General features: G+C 38.2%; 3 protein-coding genes across 3 annotated transcripts in view; all 3 read right to left on the minus strand.

The window, feature by feature from the left end:
* Positions 1 to 17,626, minus strand: part of LOC311291902 (uncharacterized protein) — a 322,068-nt gene that overhangs the window by 188,062 nt on the left and 116,380 nt on the right. The window lies entirely within an intron of this gene.
* Positions 1 to 17,626, minus strand: part of LOC311291904 (protein NLRC3-like) — a gene marked incomplete at its 3' end in the record, with an annotated part of 146,391 nt that overhangs the window by 55,002 nt on the left and 73,763 nt on the right. The gene's annotated exons all lie outside the window — the stretch shown is intronic.
* Positions 1,659 to 17,626, minus strand: part of LOC311291905 (G2/M phase-specific E3 ubiquitin-protein ligase-like) — a 16,576-nt gene continuing 608 nt past the window's right edge. Inside the window, exons 2-16 of the mRNA XM_084411260.1 lie at positions 17,001 to 17,086; positions 14,779 to 15,166; positions 13,881 to 13,977; positions 13,343 to 13,423; positions 12,617 to 12,670; positions 12,279 to 12,359; positions 12,152 to 12,199; positions 11,134 to 11,256; positions 10,939 to 11,035; positions 9,758 to 9,896; positions 8,988 to 9,301; positions 6,666 to 6,844; positions 5,964 to 6,136; positions 5,554 to 5,768; positions 1,659 to 2,067 (exon numbers count right to left, since the gene is read on the minus strand). Coding sequence (XP_084267386.1) covers positions 1,784 to 2,067; positions 5,554 to 5,768; positions 5,964 to 6,136; positions 6,666 to 6,844; positions 8,988 to 9,301; positions 9,758 to 9,896; positions 10,939 to 11,035; positions 11,134 to 11,256; positions 12,152 to 12,199; positions 12,279 to 12,359; positions 12,617 to 12,670; positions 13,343 to 13,423; positions 13,881 to 13,977; positions 14,779 to 14,906 — 2,013 coding nt within the window. The 5' untranslated portion in view covers positions 14,907 to 15,166; positions 17,001 to 17,086 and the 3' untranslated portion in view covers positions 1,659 to 1,783. The remainder of the gene's footprint in view (positions 2,068 to 5,553; positions 5,769 to 5,963; positions 6,137 to 6,665; positions 6,845 to 8,987; positions 9,302 to 9,757; positions 9,897 to 10,938; positions 11,036 to 11,133; positions 11,257 to 12,151; positions 12,200 to 12,278; positions 12,360 to 12,616; positions 12,671 to 13,342; positions 13,424 to 13,880; positions 13,978 to 14,778; positions 15,167 to 17,000; positions 17,087 to 17,626) is intronic.

Consider the following 17,626-nt stretch of genomic DNA (forward strand, 5'->3'; position numbering starts at 1 on the left):
ATTTTTTGGGTTTGGGGGGGCCCAGCGCGGGGGGGGAGTGGCCCCCGGGGAACAAAAGAAATCTTTCCGTAAAAGTCTAGTGGGGCTACATGCCCACCAAATTTCATGTTCCCCGGTGTTTCGGTGTCCCTGGTATCGTTGACGAAAAATTCAGTAGATGACGAAAAAAAAAGAAACAAAAAACTTTGACAATCCCTATATGACCGCTTTCGCTAGCTATGCTATAGCTACACTAGCGGCGGTCATAATAATAATTATAGCCTAATTATTTTTACGCAAGAATATTTTATTTTTATTTATATTTATTTATTTAATATAGTAGGACTGCAAAAAATGATAGCTATATATTACTTAAAGCAACAACATGGAACTTTTCCTCTGCGGTCGCCCTACAGGTTGGAAGCGGAATTGTCCATTACCGCTGTTGTAAAATGATTTACGGTTACTGTCAACGCATTCTCATCCCCAAATCGTCACTTTCAAACATTCTTCAATATCCGACGCACAAAGCACCCTTAGCGTCAATATGAGACGCTTCGGTTATGGGTAGGTTTAGGTCTGTGGTAGGGTTATGCGTCTCATATGGACGCTAAAGGGTGCTTTGTGCGTCAGATATTGAAGAAATTTTGAAAGCATCAGTATATGACGACTTGGGATGAGAACGGGCTGTTACTGTATATGAAGCATGCAGGTTTTTTTCATATGGGCAATGATAATATTATTAATCTTCCTCCTTTCATAATTTATACATGTTTAGTAGACTAAACATTTTAACTCAAACATTTGCGATTTGCATGTCGATTGCAATGCTCAAATCTGAACGAGAATGATAGCGATAGCATCCTAACCATCTAAAACTAGCATGTTAGTGTTTACTAGCTACCAGATTGATAATTCGCTCATCTACTAACGTTAGCTGATTCATGAAGATAAATGGAGGACCAGATAGTTTCCGTAACGTAGCCAGGCAGACAACAGATTAGAAAAACTAAAGATAGTATGCAAGCAATTTACTTACTAGTTCAACAGCATGACGGCCAAGTCAGCATCGGTCTGACGATAAGCTCACGCCAGCGAGCAAACGCTCAACCAATATTGATCCTCGTCCTGCCTTTCAGTTTATCACTCTCCCTTTTCCTCTTCCGACTCTACTCCGACAAAACCTTTAGACTTCTTACGTTTCGCTGCTGCTTCAGCCATGACGAAAACAGGCGCTGACGTGGAACCCACAGGGCAGGGGGAAGAGAGGCAGACCGAGAACCACCTGGAGAAGAACCACAGAACAGGAGATGAAGAAAGAAGGGCTGACGTGGCAACATCTGGAGCGGAGGGCCCGAGACCGGAGAGGATGGAAGAGCTTCGTCGATGGCCCATGTTCCTATGGGAATTTAAAGGCCTAAGTAAGTAAGTACATTTTGACAAAAGGGGACGATAGGCTATAGCACTTGCAGAAAAAACATTTACTGAGAAACTGAAAGCTATGATGTACTCTGTCCAAAACATGCAGCACGTCAGATAAGTTATTCGCTCTAAAATATCACATTCTCCTGATAACCAGTTGATTACTCTTCGTCAGCGATGCCACAGAAATATGGTCCCCATAATAATGTAGGGAATACAAGTACACACACACACACACAAGTTTAAATTCAGGGAAATTAAGTTTAACAAAACTTTAATGTTTAACAAAATTTGTACAATCTCCAGTAAAAAAGAACAGCAATCCAGCAGGAGAGATATCAGCCACATGGCAAGAGTGATAAGGGTTGGGAGAACGGGTTTTTTACGCTACCCCAAACGTTGGCGACTGAATAACACCGGATGTCATGAAATGGCAAAACTCTTCATATTCCTGTCCAATCGGCAACTTCAAAGTAATGGTGCATGTGTTTGCTTCTGGGAACATCCGCCGGTTGCCATGTATGTTCTCATGGAGAAATGTGATATTTGGATTCTCTTTAAATCCAAATACGGGTATGGCAGATGCCCCAGAAGCACACACAAGCACACTCTGTAGGGTGACTTTAATTGTGTCCCCACCATCCACCTCCACTGCTGCATCTCCATCTGCAACAGAAGAAGCAAAGCATCAATTAAAAAAAAGAAAAAGTGACACAAAAAGATTATAATCATAAATACCTCCAGTCACTATGAATACTTGATTAGCTTTTTTTGTGATTGTTTGAACTAACTGCATGCCATATTTGTATATGTATATGAGCAAGCTGAAAGCACTCAATTCTTCTATAGCATTTTGTTTATTCATTTTTATTGCGCCTTTGAATGATTATGTAATTGTGGCATCTGTATTTGTAATCACGATCAGAAAAACTATTTATTGTGCAGCCCTAACAGCAACCTAACTCTAACCCTAACCCTAACCCTAACCCTAACCCTACCCCTACCTTATCAACCGCACAGCAATATGATAGTAACTACACTAAGTACCCTAGCAACCACATAGCAACGTCCCAGCAACCACCCCTAAGTACCTTAGCAGGGCTCTACACTTACTTTTTGAACAAGGAGCACTGGTGCGTCTAAATAAAACATTTTAGGAGCACAGACAAATATTTGGGGGCACAGTCATTTTTGTTGTATAAGTTTATCATTATAGTTTTATTATTAGAATTATTCAACAATTCAATTTACAATGCTCATTGTAAGGTTAAGAACATCAGACCAAAACTTTCAAACAGAAGATTTTCATTTAATTCTATTTTATCGTCATGTAGATTTCATTTATCATTGTATGTCGGCCCTATGTATGTTTCACATTTTATCTGAAATGAGGATCATGTCTGAGTCACTTGGCCAAGCTCTGTAGCCTGGTCGTCTTGACCTCTTTCCAGCAGACAGCCAATTTTCAGCACATTTTGTAGGATCAAACAGTTCCAGGGAGGGCCCCTCTGTGCTGATCCGAATTAGGTCCTCAGTGGTAGATTCATGCAAACTACTTCTTAAGGAGCTCTTGATGCGCTTTTGCGCTGAGAAACCACGTTCACACTGCGCAGCGGAAATAGGCAGTTTACTTAATGCTACCTGCCTGCTAACAGCGGCTTGAACCGTGCGTGGGTTGCTGGGCTGTGATTTGTTGATGAATGCATCCCTGCAGCGAGAGTGCCGAGTGGATGCCGAGTGTTTCACCACAGCATTCCTCCTCAGATTCGGATTACCGGAGATAAAAAGTGAGGAGCCTGCGAGTGACAGAGGGGCTTCTTTGCAAAACATTTGCTTCGTCGATGCCTGGTACTCTAGCCACTCGAAATCCTTTAGCCAATCCGGGTTGAATTTGTAGACTTTTTCATCCGTTTTATGACACTCAACCTTCTTTTTGACACTTTCTTCCTCGCTCGTGTTTTTGTGTTTTTCCTGTCCATTGGCTGGTTTAAAAAAAGCGCTTATGCTCTGCATTTTGTCGCAGTTTTCCAAGCTAGACTAGCCTACTAACGTTAACTAGGCCTACTTGTTTATATCAGAGGATGTTTTAAGAGCGAATGAATTCGTGCTGGTTTGAAATAGTTCGTGTGTGGGCACTGTCGTTTTTTTTTATGAGGCTACAGACTAGCTACTGAAGATTAAGGCCTAAATAACTGATCTCCCGGTAATATAGTGTCCTACTCTGCCCCTCCTCATGATGATGTATTTGCAGCTGTTTCTATAGAAAAATGCTGTGTCACTCGCACGTGTGCGCCCAAATATTTTTTCACGTTCACACGCCGAAATATTTACTCGCATGTGCGAGTGAAATGGGCGCACTGTAGAGCCCTGCTTAGGAATCGCACTGCATAGAAACCACCCAGAAATCCTTTGTAACTGCATAGGAACTTCCCAAACAAACACTTGTTTAAGCGTACAATTTAATTTTCCAACAAGCAATTTAACAGTGACACTCAGGGTCTGCAAAACCTCCAAAATTGTCCTGTCAGTCATTTGTATTTACTATTTTCATGTGATAATTGATATATAGCACACTGCAATGAATAAGACTAACAATGTTCCTTTAAGGGCACTGTACAACACACACTATTCATTTTCCATGCTTTTTCAAAATTGGAGGTATGCTCTGGGCACATCTCTACTTACAGTAATAGCAGTATACCATCCCAATTAGGCTTGGCGCAATAGTCGGTGTTAACGGTGTTACACGGTGTTCAGTCGCAACACCGGTTTCATCACTTGCCCACCGCAGCACCGCAAAAAATTTTTTTTAAAGCAATTACGCAGTATCCATATTTTCTGTCACCAGTTGCGTTGTATGATCATGCTCAACCATTCAAGCATGACAAAACAAGAGACCGCGCTGTAAATCCTGCCTATTACACACGCATACAAATACACACACACACACAAACAAACACACACACGAAAAAGACGCACGTCGTCAGTATCGAGTTCTCTTTTCAGCCTTGAACAAGGATTGGTATACCGGTAGCCTAATAATCATGAATGCACTCTCTTGTGTGCATGAATGAATCTTTTAACACATCTCCGGCGAACTTTTCACGCAAAAGAAAAACTCTTCATAAAGAAATTCATGTGGCGTTTCCTGTTGGAACGAGGTTGTTCGTTAAATTCACACGAGCTCTAAACGAATGCGAGACTGCTGCGATTAGTCAAAATTTATTAGTGAAACAAAATCAGAGGGAATAGTTTCTTTAATGTATTTTTTCTTTTATTTTTTACCGGTTGGTCGATCACACTTCATAGTTTACAGTTAGGCTAGTGTGGAGACCAGGGCCGTGTTTCCCGATAACGATGCATCTAAGCTCTTAAGAGCGTTCTCTATGTGCAAGGTTACGCTCGTCACACGCCGCAATTCCACGCACGTTTCCCAAAAATGCACTTAACATGAATGCGCGAGAACACGTTCCTGCTACTTAAGAGTCGCTGTCCATTCGCGAAGTGCTGAAATGTAACCTTACATGGTGTATTCTTATTCTTTTTAATAAACGTTTTATGTTTAATATAAGCGTTTGCGTTTTTCAAGAATAATAACGAACCCACCATTCAAACACTGTGGTTAAATCCGAAATCGCGCCCTATACCCTCAAATAGGGCGTTATTGTTCTCAACATGATCTCAAGCAGTGAAAAATAGAGGACACTGACAACACGCTGAAATACAGGACCGAGCAGGTAATATTTAATATGAAACAAAGTCTCAACTTTCAAATTTGGTCAGTCAAACAATTATAAAATAGGCCTACCTTTTTTTGGCTCTTTAATGTGTTGTGACAGATTGCCCTGCAGTTAAAGCCAAGTTCAAATCCACCGAAGTTAATCAATAACTCTTCTAACTGCTTTGTCGCACAAAAATGGTGGAATTTGATTGGTCAGATCACTTCAATCAAACTCAATACGAATGATGAATTGACGCCATGTAAAAAAAAAATTACGTCACTCTATACCCCCCACCCCCACGATGAAACCGGTAATACCGGTGTTGTCACAAGTCGATTAAGCGGTGGGAGAATATTATCACCGTCACATCTCTAATCCCAATATAATCAAAACATAACTATATATTAAAATTTAAATGAAATGGACTCACCTTCGACTTCAATGATCCAGTCCCGCCAGTGGCCAACTGCAACCTCCTCCAAGGCTCTCCTGTTAGTTCCTCTCGGGGAATAATGTACTGTGAAGAGGTCCAGCAAGGAGGCAGCTGACAAGGTGGGGGGACCACCACAAAAGAGCTCCTCCATAATGGAAGAGTGCTCCTTTATGGCATTTAGCACCCCCAATGTCTCCAGTCCTTCTTTCAGTCTTTCAATCAGATAAGTACATATGTTGTCAGAATCAAAGATTTTTAATCATCAGTAGTTATATCAATTGATATGCAACACATTTGAAAAAGTAACAAATGTATGAAAACTTAACCCCGACAGTGAAAGTTGTTCTTACCTTTAATTTTAACATCAGCATTTAATAAAACATTAGTGATAAAGCAGGTAATCTTACTGTTTGAGAGGCATCTCCATCCTTCCCTCTAGATAGTATGTTAGTGCTGCATTGACAAGATCCTGACGTTCTTCAAGGGTTGAAACCTTGCACAAGGCACCGAGCATGTGGAGGCTGTTTGAAGCCTCTAACATGGCTGTGTGTGCCTCTGTAATGGTTTCTGCCCTTTGGATCTAAAAGTTAGTGAGAGAAGAGGTTCTATTAGAAATAACCTTTTGTTGCTGGCAATATGAAGTGTTATCCTTATTTCCAAAATAATGGCAGATGTAGTACAATAAATGATTGTCATTTATATTCAAAAACTTGGAGTAGTCTTTTACTTTGTTATATTGTACCATCAAGACAGTAACATCTGTTATAAATATCAGTCAGTGTTGTTGACTGAAAGTACACACTAATGAAGTCAACTTGTCGGCACAAGGGCCTCTATTATTATTGTAGTTGTTTTTAAACAGTACGGTCCTTTAGATGTGCAAATTTGAATTTTGCGTTTATCAATGTGTTGTAATTTTTTCCCTAAATGTTTGACATGTCCATATTTACCAACAATCTGAATCTATCTATATCTACTCAACAGAACCCCCAAAAACAAAAACATAGCACAATACAAAGAGGTTATTTTGGCCTTGAGGTTAGGGTGTTAATGACATTACAGATTCAGCTTTTGACATCATAAAGACCAAAAACAGATGTATATCTTACCTTGTCCAGCTGATCATGCAGCTCAGGGTCATAAACCTCTTCTATGTTCACTGGTGGAGCAGGGATCCCTGAGAGCTGTGAATACAGCCTTCTGGCCAACACACGGGGTCCCACCCCGCCATGAACAAGGCAGACTGATATGATCATCCCTAACACCTTGTATGTTCCTCTGGATAAGCCTACACTATTGGAATGAAGACCACAATTTAAAAAAAAAGAATGAAGATTGTTATCTGTTTTGCAACTAGGGGTTGTGAATTTTGTGAAAACACATAATGCTGTGAAATGTCTGACATCTCTCGCAGCGCAGTTACCGCAGGATAGGCAACCCTGCAATTACATGCACCGTATTCAACAATCCAACATGTCCTCCAACCTATATGCCCAAATAGGTAATTTGTCACTTTCTTGAAATACAACCCATGGGAGTGTTTACTAAAGTTGTGCCCCTATTGACAAGAGGACACGTTCATTGTAGTGCATTCTAGTGCATATCTGCGTCATAGTTCAGGTTTCATGTAGCTCAATTGACCCTTCGCTAAGCCACGCCCGAAAACCGCCCCTGGCCAATCGTGGCTTAGCAACCGTAACTAGGCGCGGGAGGTCTGGCAAGCTTTCGAGCGAGGGAAACATGCCGAAGCGTTCTGCGTATGGATTGTGCAAATCAGATACCCGGTATCCTAAAAGTTTGGACGGGGTGGTGGATTTTGTTCCCTTCCCGAAACCTAAAACCCAAGGGGAGAAATGCCGGGCGTCATCTTCATTATAAATATAGCGCTTTTAACAATGTAGATTGTTCCAAAGCAGCTTTACATTGATAATAGGAAATTAAAGTAAAGTGTTTTGGCTTTATAGCAGCTCTAGAATAAAGTTATTGTCCAGCTCGTGGATCAAGCAGTGTGATTAAAGGCAAGACGGAGGCTCACTGACATAATTTAACGTTACTTTAAAATATATTTCAGCATTTTGTTAATCGACGGCCAAACTAGTAACGTTACCCCAATCCGATCGCGACTCTCCCGGTGTCTAGTAAAAGTAAAAGGTAGTTAGTAAAAGGAGGGAACATCAGGGGGCTTTGCCGGAGATCTCCAAGGAAAAGGTTGGTATCCAAACTTAATCAGTTCATAACAGTAACGTTAGTCACTTATGTGACCCACGACGTGTGAGCTGTAGCCTGGCGCACTAAAAATATAAGCGGGAGAATGTTATCATTGCAAAGTGGTCAGGCTAATGTCTTGTGTTTATTCCACAATACTTATGGATAAGCTGTTTGATTTATAAATATTAGAATATTTTCAAATTTCACTTACCCTGCTGTGCATGCACAAAGCTGTTCCTCAATGTGTGTGTTTCCCATTTGAATGGTTAGCGTACTGCTGGCTACTGCTTGCGCTGGGACCTAACGTTATAGGCTTTAGCTTAAATTTTGATGAAATTATTCTCTAATCGTTTGCATATTATGTCGTGGATATATCCCTCGAATGCATACTGCAGTCTTGCTTTCTCATATTTTCACCTGTTCGCCAAAAATGACTAATTATCTCCTTAGGAATGTCTGAAACCAGTGCATACATACTGTAATAGATGTGCCAGGCGCGAAAGCTTGACAGGCGTAGCAACAGTAACTAAGGAGGGCGGGGCTTAGCGAAGGGTCAATTGGTAGAGCATTGTATTGTACAGTGATATGCAATGATGTGATCATGCGATCGTGGCTTCGATCCGAGGGAACACATGTGCTCATAAAGTGTATGCACTATAAATAACTTTCCGTCTGACAAATGCATAAATGTAAATTAGTTTTGTTATTGGAAATAGGACAAATGTAAGGTAAGGGACCATGTAAAAAAAACACACATTGCATTTAAATGAACACACATTTTGATAGGTAACGATGATCATTCATCATTTCATGACGACAGACGCAACACGACACTGTCATTATTTTTACGCCAGCTAGTTGCAACACCACAAATGCAACACTCTAAAGTGTGGTGAATAAGCATATTTGAAAGCTGTCTGAAAGCTCATGTGACAATGAAGAATTAAGTAATGGCAGTTTTAATTTTTGCTGCGCTATCACAGGAATAAATTGTGTGTTGCAGTGTAGTATCAGCAAGATTTTTTTTTTAAATGTATAAGTATTTCGATATATACTGCTGTTTTTGCACTCTTTGGAACCTTTTTCTATCTACTTACCTATCGTACTTTCTATCTGGATATCTATCTATGAAATTGTATGTACTGCTTCTATCTATCAATCAGTCTATCAAATAATCAATCAATCTTTTTTAATATATATATTTAAAAAAAAAATGTACCTACCAAGGGAATCAAGGGCAAGGCTCTTGCCGTTCTCGGGTCCAACAAAGTATCTTGAATCCAGGAGTTCTTTCATCAGTAGCCTGAGAAACTCCCGGGTAGGACCACCAGTATCAACAGACCCCTCCCCTGTTCCGCACGAATCCACAAATACGATATCGAGTTGTTTATGTGGATTGAATGCTCGTCTGTTGAATGTCCTCAAAGCACATTGTAGCACCCTGGACCTTACTACATTTACGCAGTTTGCTATGGGTCCAGGCTCAACCAGATCAACAGCTGACTGTAGACCTAGGAGCAGCCTCCTCAAGTCATGCCTGCAAAACAAAGTACAGCAATGTTATCCAAGTTGTCATAAGTATGTATTTAAAATGTTAAATAATTAGCAAGTCTGAAAAAATACACCACCACACCACTGTGCTCTTGGGAACCTTCAGTGCATGTTGTGTAGCCTTCCCCAGATCTGTGCCTTGCATCAATCCAGTCTATGAGCTATGCAGGCAGTTCCTTTGACCTCATGGTTTGTTTTTTGCTCTTACATGCGATGTCAGCTGTGAGGCCTGTTATAGAGGTGTGTGCCGTTTCAAATCATGTCCAATCAATTTAATTGACCTTTCTGAATGCACTGCATAGGCTTCAGCAAGCTCTCAAGCTGTACTCTTGTACTGTACAGTGACAAACTGAATACATCAGTGACACTGCAGTTCCACTGCTAATTATCACATACAATGAGGGCCAAACAATTGTAGTTTGTAGTAAAAAAAACATATTACCTAGTATCACTCACTGCTGTGCTGGTCGAGGTAGAGTTGGAGACGGAGGCCGGAGAGTGCATAGAGTCAAAGGAAACCGTTGGGAAAGTGTCCATGGAGGCAGAGGGAACAGTCGAGTTGGAAGGAATGGCTGCTTCAGCTCCAGCAGGTGTTAAATTGTCAAAAGAGTCCATTTAAAACACATTGAAAACATTGGGTTACTTTAAAGCACAAAAGAACATAACCAGCCCTATAAAATATCTACAAAATGTATGATTATAAATGATCCATAGGTATCATTGTCTTACATACATTAGAAACTACACAACTGGAATGTGAAACAACTCGTGTTACTGATGCACAGATGATTGTAATATCTGCTGAGAGTGCAGATAATCCGTGGGTTAGACAGGCCAACTCATACAAAATAACATTTCCACTAATTCCGGTCATGGGTGGTCAAGACAAGCTATTATGAATGTAAATATTACCTTTACTCTCTAAAATGAAAGGGTGATTAGTACGTATTGCCGCATAATGAATAAAATGGTAATGTCACAAAGGTAGGCTATGTCACATCATCATTTCACATTTCTTGAACCAGAAGTCTACACTTCACATTATATGCCTGTAGGTAGCACTCAGCCTTTGTTGAACTAACATTAGTCATACCATCAAGCAAACCATACCAAATTATACTTTAAGGTGACAGATTTTTTTGTTTTTACAGCGGATTCTAGTAATGTTACAGATTATCCATGCATCTGTAGTGCATGTGTTACCCCTTTCATTCCAAACAGAAGTCAACAGAACATCATTGATAATTCTGAACGGTACATGTTTAGTCGGCTTTTTAATTTTGACAAGCCATGTAACTGAAATAACCTCTATCTTGTAATGGTCATGTCAAAGTTTTACAATTTTTTCCCACAGTGTATTGTATATGTAGGAAATATTTGTAATTATATTCTTTTTTTTTACTGATTTAGCACCAACAGTTCTCAAATGTATAGGATATTCTTATAGTATGATGGCATATTAAATGTCAAAAGCTCAAGGAAAAGTTTATTTCTCAGTTTATCACAACTTTAAATAATCACAGTTTGCAGTCCAAAAAGAAACAAATGTAGAAATTACCTCTTCAGGTCCAACCCATTGAACAAAAAAGGTAGTTGATTGGGTGATATAGTCTGCTATAATACCAGTTGATGAAGTTCTTATGGCCAAATCTGGATTATGCGATCTCAGGCAGAGGAATTCAGTGGCAGACCCTACAGCTCCTGCATAGCATATAAGATTCTAGGAAAGGAGGACAAGAAGCAATTGAAAACTTAAAAATCATAAAAATCAATACAGATGCATATATATCTGGCTGGTACGTCTTCTTTTCTTCTTACTTGTATGTTGTTGTGCAGCTGAAAATCTCTGCGTGTTCGAGAGCCGTCAGGGTAATGGAACTGGAAGGTGATTCCCGACTCCGAAGGGAAACTTGCAGCCTGATCCCTCCTCTCACTGATCACCTGTGTAACCACAGGCTTTTATTATTTACTTCAGTGAAATTCTTTATATACAAAACAAATACAAGCTTACTTTCTTGTGTAATGTGATGGCACATTAGAAAATAACTTTTCAATTAATCAAATAAATGGACACTCTGTTCACTACTCCAGCCAAAACAGCATCATCTTTTTATTTGTAGCCTCAATTATCATGGTATTTTATTTAGAGATATTGACCCTTTATTGCTGTCATAATTGCCTTGATCACAGCAGTGATTAATTATATTCATCAAAGCAAACATTATGTCTCTTTGAGTAGTTTTATTGATTTTGAACAGCAATGACTTTTAGATATGAGGTATAATACGGTGTTGTTTGATGGACCGCCATTAAGAAGAGATTAACGCATTCTAGGCTTTGGTATTTTTGTAGCCTCGCCACAATAGGAAGAACATAAGAAATTACACTGACTGCATCCTTTTAGGTTTTGTCCATATTTTTCTCTCCATTTTAAATCCCTGTGAACCAGAAGTTGCAACCAACTTTAATTCAGTGTTGTGATATATTTCCATTTGAAATGGAATATTGAATAGAGGGAATGGTTTATTTTTGCCCCACCTACTCTCCATCCCTCGCTCATAGCAGACGGCTCGAGAGGATTGGTTAGGGATATTCAAACTGATGTCATCAGGGAAGGAATTCAATTCCAGAGTGGAAGCAAATGTCCTGATTTTAATTAAAGACTACCACGACAAAGACATCTTTTTTTTCTCTATGTATTAACTTGCACAGATTAATTGGTCACTACAAGACTTAGTAATGTGATCTTACAAAGTAACTAGGGAACATTTTTATTTCATAACGACTTTAAGAAATGCTGTTCAAACATGGACCACAGTTGATTATCTGAACTTGCCTGTAGTCGTCTCTCCTCCAGTCTTTCCCTTCTTCTCTCATTCTCCAGCTGTAAAATACATGTCATTACTGTAGTTAAATAACTATGCCCAGGAACTTCTATTGTGTTTCTGTGGAACTGAAATGACCTTCTGTTGGTCCAAGAGCAATGACTCTTCATAAGCTGAATCTTGCTCTTGAAGGAGTCGCCTCCTGTCCTCTATACTCTCCTGTTAAACAGTTATAGAATTTGTACAAATCCAACATGGTGGCAAACAAACAGACAACCATTTAAAGGCAGAACATTTCACTATAACATATTTAAACTGACTGTCAGTGTGTTATTGAATAACTTGTTCTGGTTAGTGCTCCACCAACCTATTCTATCCATAGAAAGGTATAGAAATTTAGTTGTAGATTATATTGAAGTGAAGTGAAATACATATTGCTAGCAAGATTATCTGCAGGATTACAATGCTATGCTTACCGTTTCACCACCAGCATGATGACCTTGTAGCAAAATGTCACTTTCATTGATGACCTTCACATGAACAGGCAGACAAACAGAAATCAAAAAACTAACGACTGTTCATTTAATTTGATTTTATCAATCAATAAATTCCACTAGAAACAAACCTTGTTGTATTATTTTAATTTAATACTGTGAAGCTGCTTTGATACAATCTGTATTGTGAAAAGCGCTATACAAATATACTTGACTTGACTTGACTCCAGTAAAAACACAGGTCAGGAAACATTTGGTGTGTTAAAGCCAGGGATACACCAATTCAACTACCTTAGGTGAGATGTACAAAAAGAGAATATAGTTAATCGATAAGTCAAGTCACCTTCATTTATATAGCACTTTTAACAATCTAGATTGTTTTAAAGCAGATTTACAGTGATAATAGGAAATTAGAAAAAAAGAGTTAAATCTCTAGGAGTTAGAGTCAGAAAATTTAGGGTCAGAAGAAGCAGAATAATAATAAGTTTAAATAGGATTTCAGTAAGGTGGCTCTCTCAAGCCAACTTAACTAAAGTAACAGAGATTGTTTAGGCTTTACAGCAGCTCTAGAATAAAGTTATTGTCCAGATAAAGCAAGTTTTTGATTGATTCATTTCTGTTGTAAAAATCATTAGTTATTACTGTATAATACTGTGATGTAGTTGCAAAATTTGTTTAATAAAGTTTATTATGTATAATAAAACGTACAGGGGAAATGTCTTCCTCCTCCTCAGGATCCATCTGCACACTTTCTAGTCCTTCCTCCTCCTCAGATGCAATGACACCAACCTTAGGTGAAGTGCACAAAAGAGTAAATAGTTAATACTATATTGATGGACTCTTTTTGGGTGGCTTGCCAATGTATTAGATTTCTCTGATAAATAAAATAGGTAAGCTTCAGATCCTCTGGTGAGAAGAATTTCTTGAAGGTAACAGTTCTTCAGCAGCGACTAGTGGCAATTTTAAACCATAGTTATGTTTTTGGGACAGAGCTTTATTGCAGATACAAAACTGAAGATATGGCACTGCTAAAACCTCCCACTGGAGATTTCTGCAATACATGAGATAGTTGATACTAAACAGGAACATACTAGAGAGATGAGATATGAGTTCTAATCCCGGCTCTGACAATCTGACGTCCCTAATCTAAATGCTTTAGGTTTAAGATATATACAATCATTCAGTATGATGTAGTTGCAAAATTGACAAAGTAATTTGATTCGCATTTCATATGTACAAAACTTACAGGTATAATGTCTTCCTCCTCCTCAGGATCCACCTGCAGATTTTCTATTTCCTCAGACCCCTCAGATGAAATGTCACCAACCTTAAGTGACAAAGACCTATTTAACAAAGACAACATGTTTTTTACAAATAAAAGTATCTGTGGTCGCCATTATAGCACAACATTTCATATTGATGAATGTGTAGACATTATTGGTGTATTTTATTACAATTAAAATATTTACTAGTTTCATTGCAAGGTGTGCTTTAGAATCTTGCTTGTTTATTAAAGTCGACATGAAATCAAAAAATGACCCTATTTAGTTTGTAAGAGCATATTACTAGTCTTGTGGAGAACAATTAATCCGTGCAAGTTAATACACAGAAAACATTAGTTTGCCGTGGTAATCTTTAATCAACATCTGAAAAGTTACTTCCGGTCTGGGATGGCGCTCCTTTTCTAATGACGTCGGTTTGACGGCTTGGGTTGAAAACACTAAACCACTCCTCAGACCGCTAGTCTGCTATGAGCAGAGATGGAGAGGAGGAGAGCTAAAATAAACCCGGCCCTCTGTTCAATATTCCCTTTCACTGGGAAATACGTCACAACACTGGAGAAAAAACGCAACTTCCAGTTCACAGGGACTTTAAACTAATGCTAGTAAATGGTCATTAAATCATACTTGTAAAATAAATTTATATGAATACAACACAGAAAATAAACTCATTCTGTAAGTAAATTAGCTAACACTAACGTTTTGAAATTAAGTGTTCCAGTGGGTGTACTGATAAAGTAAAAAACATGAACAAATGTTTTACATCTGCTTGTTGTAAGGGTAATTGTACTTCATATATATACTTGTATGATCCATGTAAAACCACAGATGTAGGATAAAAAAGCATGCTTGATAACTTCTTACCTTTGGCCGTATGTAAAGAGCGGACCGGCCCAGCTCTTTACGAACTGACACTGGGGATGAAGTGTTTGAAGTGAGAGCCAACACACGTCTGGATCGGTCAACTCTACACAACTCAAAGTCTCTATCATTCAGTCTAGGAAACGTCTTCCAGAGCAGATCTTTTAGGTCCGCCTCAGGCATATCACAAGGAATGTCTATCCTTTTCATTTCTGTGGCTGAAAAATGATAATGATGTTAATAAAGCATCCCACAGTCTTACCAATAAAATATTTTGTGAATATCAAATGAGGTTAATTTACCAAAATTGCTATTAAATGTCACCATACTGTGGTCAAGCAACAAAGCCACACGAATTTTAAAAGCTGGACGAGGATCATTTCTTGCTTTCCTATGAAACAAAACATATCATTAATAAAGCAATACAATTTAATGTACAGAGGCTGTCTATTTCTTCCATATTACCCCCCATTTGCATCGCCTTGAGCAGATGACCTTAAAAAAGAAGCAAAAATGTGTTATTTGGTGTTAATAAGTAAAAACATTCTGCCTATACATAAAATATAGCAGCCTTGATCTAGTAAGCTAATTAAATGTTGTTACTACAGTAAGTGTTGAATAGGCAACTTTACTCTGGTGAACCAATAGCAGGTACAGGGCCGGTTCTAGACATTAGGAGGCCCTAGGCAAAATTCATGTTGGAGGCCCCCCACCCCCAATAAAAAACACTTGAAACAAATATGATTCCTAACCTTTATATTGATACAACATTTAATTTTAAATGTAGTATATTTTTACAGTACATATGTTTGGACAAATTACTATTTTTAATGTTTTTGAAAGAAGTCTCTTATGCTCATCAAGCCTGGATTTATTTGATCAAAAATACAGAAAAATAATATAGTGAAATATTATTAAATAATGGTTTTCTATTTTACTATACTTTAAATATATTTCTGTGATGCAAAACTGAATTTAGTGTCACGTGATCCTTCAGAAAACTTTAATATTCTGATTTATTATCAAATGTTAGAAATTGTGCTTAATATTTATTTTATAACCTGTGATACTTTTTTTCAGGATTTTTTTATTTTTAAAAAGTTGTTTTAAAAAAGTCTTCACTATCACTTTTTATATATTGAACACACCCTTGCTGAATATTCCTGTTTTTGTTTTTCTGTATTTTTTATCAAATAAATGCAGGCTTGTAGAGCATAATATGAAACTTTAAACATTAAAAATAGTAATGGGTCCAGACTTTTTACCGGTACTGTATGTACATATTAGTCAAACTTTATCTAAGGTAATCTCTTTTTTGTTTAATGAAGATGTTATTGTTGTTGTTATTTTGCTGTTTTATTAAATGTATTCACAGTTCCAGAATACCACTTCAGTAGATGAGCATAAGTGCTTTTATCATTTTTTTCATAGCTGCGGTATGGGCAGGATTTTTCCCTCCCATTTAATCAATATTGACTGCAGATATTATGATATTATGTATTGCATTGTTACCTTAAATATGCTAGAGAAAGACACGATCACTACTGAGCAGAATTTTTTTTTTTTTTTTGTTAACTCATCAGCAGAATGTAGAAGATAGACCCATAGATATGATATCCTTTATTTGAAACATTTAAACATGCTGTAGTGTGTTGGCTTTTTAACTTTGAATACAAACGTCTTGTCTTTTACTTTTGTAGCTTTTTTACTAGTCAGCTCCCGACGCGATGTTATTCATTGTACGCGCAAATTCAAAGCGTCGCGTCTGGGCACGTTAATGACGCTCGCGCTCTTTTAAACTCGTAATAAAGCGGTGAATGATTTTTCCAGAAATGACGCTGATCTACAGTACAAGTTTATATTTAGAATACATTGCAATCACTCCAAAATAGATGACGACAACTCACACACCTGCATTACGAGCTGTGCTTCTTTGAGTGCCTATAGGCTTTTGCTTCGCAGCACCTGATGGATGCGTTCGTTACACAAACGTTCAGAAGCCGGCACCCGCTTTGAAACGGAAACATTAATTGGTTTAACCGCAGATGAGTGACAATTCAACAATATCCAATGAACAATGAGGCTAGTATTTCTGTCCGTCTTGACTGGTGGACTATATATATAGGGGATGTTACAGTTATGGAGGCCCCTCCTCAAAGCCCGAGGCCCTAGGCAATCGCCTGCTCTGCCTATAGCTAGCGCCGGCCCTGAGCAGGTATACACACCTGTTGCTGCACAGATTAACATGCTCTTCAAGCCTATGCAGAGGCACCTCACAGCAACAAATATTGCACCTTTCCATTACAACATTCTGAAAACACAGAACAGATCACATTTCAAATAATTGTATTTGTACAAAAAGGGGAAAAAAACATAGATAACTATATTATTAGCTTTAATTTGTGATGTTGTTATACAAAGTGATTAATTATTTCACTCTAATTTAAATATAATATACGTCATGCAACGTGAACGAGAACGTGGTTGCCTAGTTACTGATATCAAACACGTGGTTGGCGTGTTAATACGCATGCGCTGTAGTAGGTTTCCATTACAATTAGTTAGTTGAGTTTAAAAACTTCTCTTTGTCTGTTTTTATCCGTCATGTAGTTTTCCACAGACGTAATGCCATTCCATTTTATGTATATCGATTTTTATATAAACATTCTCATCAATAAAAAATGACAATTAAAATGAAAGAAAAGATGGGTTCACTTGTCTAAAACACTCAAAACAACACCGGAGATCAGAAGTTTAACTGTAGGCTATACACTCAATCTCAGAATATGTAGAAGGAGAAAGTCTGCCTAGATTGAGCTAAATGTGGGCTAATTAATACGCTATATCGTTT

This window comes from Rutilus rutilus (genome assembly GCF_951802725.1).
Source record: "Rutilus rutilus genome assembly, chromosome: 6".
NCBI classification, from domain to species: Eukaryota; Metazoa; Chordata; class Actinopteri; order Cypriniformes; family Leuciscidae; genus Rutilus; species Rutilus rutilus.